Raw genomic sequence first — 6,820 nt, 5'->3', positions numbered from 1 at the left:
ACCCCGCCCCACCCTACCCCCCAGGCGGCATCAACCCTGACGTGGCCATCGAGGCCTACACCATGAACATCACCACGGTCGCGGGCTTTGACGCGTTCAAGGCCTCCGTCACGCAGCCGGGGCGCCCTGACGCCAGCCGCGTGGACCTCATCCTGTCCTGCGTTGACAACTACGAGGCGCGCATCACCATCAACCAGGTGCGCAGCTCGGGGGCGGCCGCCGCTGGCAGGGAGGGCAGGACAGCGGGAGGCTGGGACGAAGAGCTCAGGGTGAAGGGAAGAGGAGGGTGGGGCCGCAAGGGGGATGGCCGGGGGGTTTAGGGAGGCATAGTGCAAACACCTAGCCCATATGCACCCACGCCCCGCCCTGTTGGATGGTGGCGCCGCTGCCCCGGCTCCCTGCGCCTGCGCCCCGCTCCCCCAGGTCTGCCTTGAGCTGGGCCAGACCTGGATGGAGAGCGGCGTGAGCGAGGACGCCGTGAGCGGCCACATCCAGACACTCATCCCGGGGGAGAGCGCCTGCTTCCAGTGCGTGCCGCCGCTGGTGGTGGCCAGCGGCATCGACGAGCGCACCCTCAAGAGGGAGGGCGTCTGCGCGGCCAGCCTGCCCACCACCATGGGTGCGCGAGTGCGCGCCGCCTTGGTGCTGGGAAGCGGGGGCGGGCGATGTCGCCAGGAAGCAGCTATTCTAAGGGGCCTGGACCCACTGGCGGCTCTCGGCACAGCCCATGACCGCTCAGCCCACGGCGGTCGCGGCGGGTGCATCTCCCTGATGCACACGGTCACGCAGCTTCTTGCGGAGACTGCCTCGGCCGCATGCAGGGCCTTGCCCGCACCTCAAAATAGGCGCTTTGCGCTGGATCTGCCCCGCCTGCTTGACACCCCACACCACAAACCTCCCGGCCCCCAGGCATCGTGGCTGGGCTGCTGGTGCAAAACACCCTCAAGTACCTGCTGGACTTTGGCACTGTCAGCCATTACCTGGGATACTCCAGCCTCAAGGTGGGGCGGGCAGCGATGGCGGGGCCCGCCACAAGGTTGCGCCACCGCATGCACCTCGCTGGACTGCGTTGTGCTCTCATTCAAGGTCCGCCCCGGCTCCCCCACAATCCAACTCCCAGGACTTCTTCCCCACCATGGCGATCAAGCCCAGCGTCGCCTGCGTCAACTCGCGCTGCGTCGATGCCCAGCGCGCGTATCAGCAGCGCGTCAACTCCCCAGAGGCCATCGCAGCAGCGGCAGCGGCGGCGGCAGCAGCGGAGGCGGCGGCCGCAGCTGAGGGGCCGCTCCACGAGGAGAACGATTGGGGCATTGAGGTCGTCGCGGAGGACGGCGCGGGCGGCAGCGGCAACCCCGGCGCGGCTGCGGCGGGCGTGGCCGCCCCTGCAGCATCGGCGGCGCCCGCGGCGCAGGCGCTGCCCGAGGGCCTGGACTTTGGGATGCCGGTGGCGGGGGGCGTGGACGCCGCGACGCTCAAGGCGGAGGGTGTTGAGGCGACAGACGCCAGCCTGGACGACCTGGCGGGCATGCTGGCTTCGCTGTCTGGCGGCACGTCGTAGTGGCGTGGGCGCGGCCGGAGCAGGATCGGCCAGACGAGGACGCGTCGGGGGGCTGAGAACTGCAGCTTGCGTGCTGGGCTTTGACCTGGCGTGGAGGCCTTGAATGATTGAGTGCGCAAAGGCGCTGGTCGTCCATTGTTGGCGATTTTGATGGGATGTGCAGGCATCAACCAACATCTCGAAGCGCCGCCCATGAGCTCAGCAGATGCGGCGTCCAGCTTGAGCTGGTGCGTGGTGCAGCTGCTGGCCCTGAGAGAACACCGAAACTTGTGCGCTGACAAAAACTGCAACGTTCTCAAGTCAAGCTCATGATAACGTTGTCGTAAATATACACGTTCTCGCCCGTCAAACGGTTTCGTCCTGCAATCGCCGACTTACGCTTAGCGGAGTGTGCCGCAGCTGAGCGTGTACAATGCGTGATAACAAGTGGACGGCGTCCTTCTGCTTGTTCGTGGCAGCTCGTGTTGTGCGGTAGCGAGGGAAGCCGCAGCACTGTGTGCTGCAGTGGCGCTGCAGCGCATACTGTACAGTGACCCAGGATAGGGCCAGAGACCAACATCACATCCGACCGTTCACAAGATGTACGATCTTTTCAGCACCAGGCTGAGCAGGGCCTGGGTGGAGCGAATCGAGCGGGAGCGCTTGGAGCAGGAGCGCTTTCTGGCAGCGCGTGCAGCCCTGCAGCAGCGGCAGCAGCATCCACAGCAGCTGCAAGAGGAGGCGCAGCCCGTGCGCCAGAGCACTCCCTCTGGCTCCAGGCCGACCACACGCACCCCAAGCACAACATCGGCTGCAAAATCGCGCAGCAGCGTCGCCCACTCCTGCCTCTCGAGCCGGAGCAAGGCGACTGGGGTGCATGCAGTGGGCAGCAATGTGGCTTCCGCGTGTCCTACCGGTGCCACATCAAACACCACGGTTAGACACGTGGCGTGCACTGGCTAGTAGGCTGGCGCGAGCTGAAGGCGGGCACATGCAGCACAACCGCTTCAAGGCGTCCTGTGAGGAGCAACGCGGGTGCACACCCTCGCACATGCACAACGGCGTGGTGCACCCATCGCAAAATTATCAACAACACCAACCTCAACTTCCCTCCCCTTGTGTTTTCCGTCCACTGTCGTTTTTATAGGCACTGGTGTCCAGACTGCAGCAGCTTGAGGAGCAGCTGCACGCGGAGAGGCGGCGCCGTGCAGAGCTTGAGGCGCGATTGAGGACAGTCAACACCACCACGCCAACAACCAACCCAGCGGCCGTTTCGGTGGTGTCCAGTGGCTGATGTTCCCCATGAGCTCGGCACATGCAGTGCGCTTGCGGAGCTGAAGCAGGCAGAAAGGAGCGCCCACCCGCTCGCAGCCTCGTCAGCTTTTAGTAGGCATGCCCAGTTTGTAAAACAATCATCAAAATGTTTTGTCACAGTCCAGGTGCTAGTGAAATTCATTGGTACCGCGGCAGCCGGCGAGCTGCGTGGCGGTGGGCTGCCATTTGCCTTCGGCCACTCAATCGTCGCCCTTGTCTGCCAGGATGCCCATGCATTCCTTGTACATTTCACACCGCAAACATGCATCTTCCTCACTGAGGGCTTGTGGCGCCAGCATGGTAGGACCTGGATGATGTGCACCGGCTGAGGTGGCACCGCCCAGTGGCGGTCGGGTCGTCTCAGCGGCTGCCATACAAGGGCGTACATGGCAAGCGCCTCAGCACTAAGACCGCAATATTGATGCAGCTTAACGCTATTATTGCCTTTTCCTAATCTCGCGAGGTCGGACGCATCCAAACATGTTGCAACAAGGCTGCCGAATGATCAGCAGTCTGCAGACGAGCCTGCTGCAGACCAGCGCGCGATGTATAATCACAAGCGTCCATAGTAGCAGTGAGTAAACGACACGCCGCACCCTTTTTTAATGTAGCCTCGGAGTGCCAGCCGCGTACATGGCCTAGCTGATTTCACCCGTGGCCCTGCTTGCTCCTCGCAGATATGCAAACGTACACCTATGCATCTCCAGGTGCGACTGGTCATTTAGCCTTGCGGCCCGCCTTTGCAGGCGCGTCTGCAGCGCCACCTCAGCAGCGGTTGAGGCAGGCAGTTGTGCCTGTGGCGCGCGTGCTTTCGCGCTCGTGGTGAGCACCATACAAGATCAGGAGTGCATGCAAGTGTCGCCAGGACTCATTCAATTTAGATGCCCCAACGAGTCGTGAACGTTCGCTTCAAGTATCACACGCTCCGCCCCCCCCCCCCCTCCCCCCAAACGTTACCAGGGTCCAGCATGACCGAGCCGTGCTACTTTAGCGAAGGGGCCGCGGCCGCAACCAACAGCGAGGGTGAGGGCCGGGCCGTCGGCACCCTGGGAAAGCTGGTCAATCGTGTGACCCCCCGGAAGAAGGCCGCCATGCTCAAGGTGCTGAGCACGCCACGCCGCAAGCTGGTGGACCAGGGTGCGGGCCTGCAGATGCTGCCCCCCGGCTGCAGCATCAAGGAGCCCTCCTACAGCATCAAAGTGAGGCTCACGCATGGCGTTCATTGCGCCTGGGTCAGCTTACGCTTCTGTTGTCACCGGGCTGCGCTGTGCATGGCGTGAGTGGCCAGGGCACAGGGCACCCTGACCCAATGTTATTTGCAGTGCCTGGTGTGAGCGGGCGGTGCTTGTTTTCCGTTTGGCAAATTACGCCCATCTTCCCATGCACACCGCCCTCCCAATGCCGCAGGATCCAGTGTACTTCCAAGATTGAGGGGATATAGATTTCAGGGCTGGTAAGGGCCAGGAGCGCATGTCTGCGGCAGCATGGGATCATCAGTTTGACGGGCAAGTGTGCCCTTTTGGTTGGGGCATGTTGGCAGGGACTGCAAAAGCGACAGCAGTGGTTGTTGACCAGGCGCGTTTGTTGCATCGATATCTGGTAGTTGATTACATGTGACTGCGCGCTTGTGGTGTGCAACGGTGGCCATCTTTATGCACCCTGCACTGCACCTGTACTTTTGCAGATGTAAAAACTATATGGGTTGCTAACAGTAAAGCAAAGACAAAACAGGTAGCAAAGCCCGGCTTTAGCATCAGCCTATCGGAGCCGTGCACCGCATCCGGAATGGCCGCACCAGGCGCCACCCCCTCTTGTTAGCCTCGTTGGCGGCGTGAACTTGCGCCGTCACGACTCAAAGACGCGGAGCATCTTCTCAATCCTCTTTGAGCAGCCCGGCTGGGGGCAGGGGTCACCTGGGCAGCGCCCGCGGGGTGAGCGAGCAAGCACAGTTGGATTGAGCCGTCCCGCCATGTGTGGAGGGAGCAGCAAGTCGAGGTAGTGTCGGCAGCAAGCATCACGTGTGTCAACCGCTGCAGGAGAGGGTCGCCTGATTTAGAGAGCAGAGGGTCGAGCCCATGGTGGAGCGCGCGGTCCAGGCAGGCACTCCACAACAGCTGCATCCACAACAGCAAGGCGTAAGATCACCAGCCCCGCAGCGCGAGGGCCGCACGCACCGATGCTGAAGGTGTCTGAGCAGTCTGCGCACACCACGCGGTGGACGGTGGGCGCGTGGATCAGCCCGATGCAGCGCGGCGCCCTGCGGCACACCACACACAGCCGCTCATCTGCAAGCCCAGGTGCACCGGCCCCAGGCACAGCTGCCGTGGTAACGGCGCGCCGCAGCGGGGCTGCGGCCGGAGGCTGGGCATGCTGCTGGATTGGGGTGGCCGCAGCTGGCCTGATTGGGGCTGGCTGCGGCGTGAGGGCCGCCAGGGGCACCAGCGGAGGGGTGGACGCAGGCGGCGCGGTGGCAGCCACGCTGTGGCGCATGAGCGCTTCCGTCACCCACGGCAGCCCGGATGCCACCAGTTGGACGGCAGCGCTACTTGTGGCTGTCGCATGCCCCGCCTGCACCTGCCGCTGTGGGGAGCGCAGCGGCGCAGCAGGCACGCTGTGCGCCGCGGCGGCCGCTGCCTCTGCCGCCGCCTCGGCTGTGGGCATGGCGCTGACCAGGGCAGCCGGCCGGCGATGAGCAGGGCTGGAAGGGGAGGTCTCCGAGAGAGCAGCCGTCGGTGCAGCCAGTGCTGGGGGCCGAGGCCCTGGCTGCGGCGAGGTCGGCACGGCCTTGCCTTTGGCTGCCCCCTGTTGCTCGCCGCGGCCTGCATCGACCAAGTGCTGTGACGTACCTTTGGCAGAGCCCTCGGCAGCAGCCGCGGTGGGCCCCGCAGTGTCGTCAAACCGGGTGACGAGGCTCAGCTGGTCAGAACAAGTTGACAAATGGCTGTCTTGGAGCGGCGCGGTCACCCGACCTGCTGACACCGCCGGCGGAGCAGACTGCGGCTTCCTTTTGTCAGCAACAATCTCCACCCGCTGCTGGTGGTGGTGGTGGTAGCGCTGCATTGAGTCACGGTCGCTGTTGCTGTCGGCGCTGCCTGTTTGTGTGAGAGGCTGTGCTGCAGGGCGCTGCTGCTGCTGCTGCTGCTGCTGCTGCTGCTGCTGCTGTTGCTGTTGCTGCTGTGATTGCTGGAGGTCACGGCGCTTGGTTTGCTGCTTCTTGGTGCCGCCGCGCGCCTGCTGCGGTGGTGTGCGCTGCGGTTGCTGCTGCTGACGCACCTGTTGGCCAATGCTGCTCTGCTGCTCCAGCCGCCGTTGCTTCCTGTGCTGCTGCTGCTGGGTGACGCGCGAGTCGCGCCACAGAGCCAAAACTCGCCGCGGCCACGTGATCACGCCCACGACTAGAGCCCGCAGCTTGCATGCGGCAGCAAAGGGTGCCAGCGGCGCCCCGCGCAGCAGCTGCCAGGCCGCCATGGCGTAGGCGGCCAGCTCTGCGACCACGGCAGCGCGCAGGGCGCGGCGGCGGTGGGGGTGGTGGTAGCCCGTGGCGATGAGGATGAAGGGCGCGGTGATCACCAGGAGCAGTGCCAGGGTCGCCGCAGCCTGGGTGTCCGGGAAGGAGGCCGACCATACAAGGAGGCGACGGGGGGTGCAGGGTCGGCGTGTCAGGAAAGGTTGACGCAACAGCCATGGGACTGTGTGGGGGTACGGGACACGAGCACCCTGCGCCATCTATAACGCCGCTCTGCTCAGTGCCACAATCGACGTCAGAGGCCTCTGTTGGCCTCAGACCCCAGGCAATGGCGCCTACGTTACCCACCTGCAGCGCGGCCGCCATCATGTCTGTGGCGACCGCTGACCACCCCACCCACGGCCCCATGTTGGGTGAAGCCCCCAGGGGCTGCTCGAGGTCCAGCAACGCCGAAGACGGCGGGAGGACGGGCGGTGCCGGCACACCAGGCAGTGTCGAGGCGG

General features: G+C 64.5%; 2 protein-coding genes across 2 annotated transcripts; both read left to right on the top strand.

Annotated features, from left to right (window-relative positions):
- Positions 1 to 62: 62 nt before the first annotated feature.
- On the top strand, positions 63 to 1,558 carry MNEG_0746 (ubiquitin-like modifier-activating enzyme 5; the record flags this gene model as incomplete). Its single annotated transcript, XM_014050779.1, has 4 exons — positions 63 to 197; positions 424 to 619; positions 910 to 1,001; positions 1,121 to 1,558. The coding sequence occupies 4 exons, from the start codon at positions 63 to 65 to the stop codon at positions 1,556 to 1,558; spliced, it is 861 nt and encodes a 286-aa protein (XP_013906233.1).
- A 2,261-nt stretch (positions 1,559 to 3,819) lies between these two features.
- On the top strand, positions 3,820 to 4,282 carry MNEG_0745 (hypothetical protein; the record flags this gene model as incomplete). The annotated part of the gene is made up of 2 exons (XM_014050778.1): positions 3,820 to 4,050; positions 4,259 to 4,282. 2 exons carry the CDS (start codon positions 3,820 to 3,822, stop codon positions 4,280 to 4,282), a joined length of 255 nt encoding a protein of 84 aa, XP_013906232.1.
- Positions 4,283 to 6,820: the final 2,538 nt, after the last annotated feature.

This window comes from Monoraphidium neglectum (assembly GCF_000611645.1).
Source record: "Monoraphidium neglectum strain SAG 48.87 unplaced genomic scaffold scaffold00064, whole genome shotgun sequence".
Taxonomy (NCBI): Eukaryota; Viridiplantae; Chlorophyta; class Chlorophyceae; order Sphaeropleales; family Selenastraceae; genus Monoraphidium; species Monoraphidium neglectum.
The sequence above is the reverse complement of the archived record's forward strand: the minus strand, read 5'-3'. Positions and strand labels throughout refer to the sequence as shown.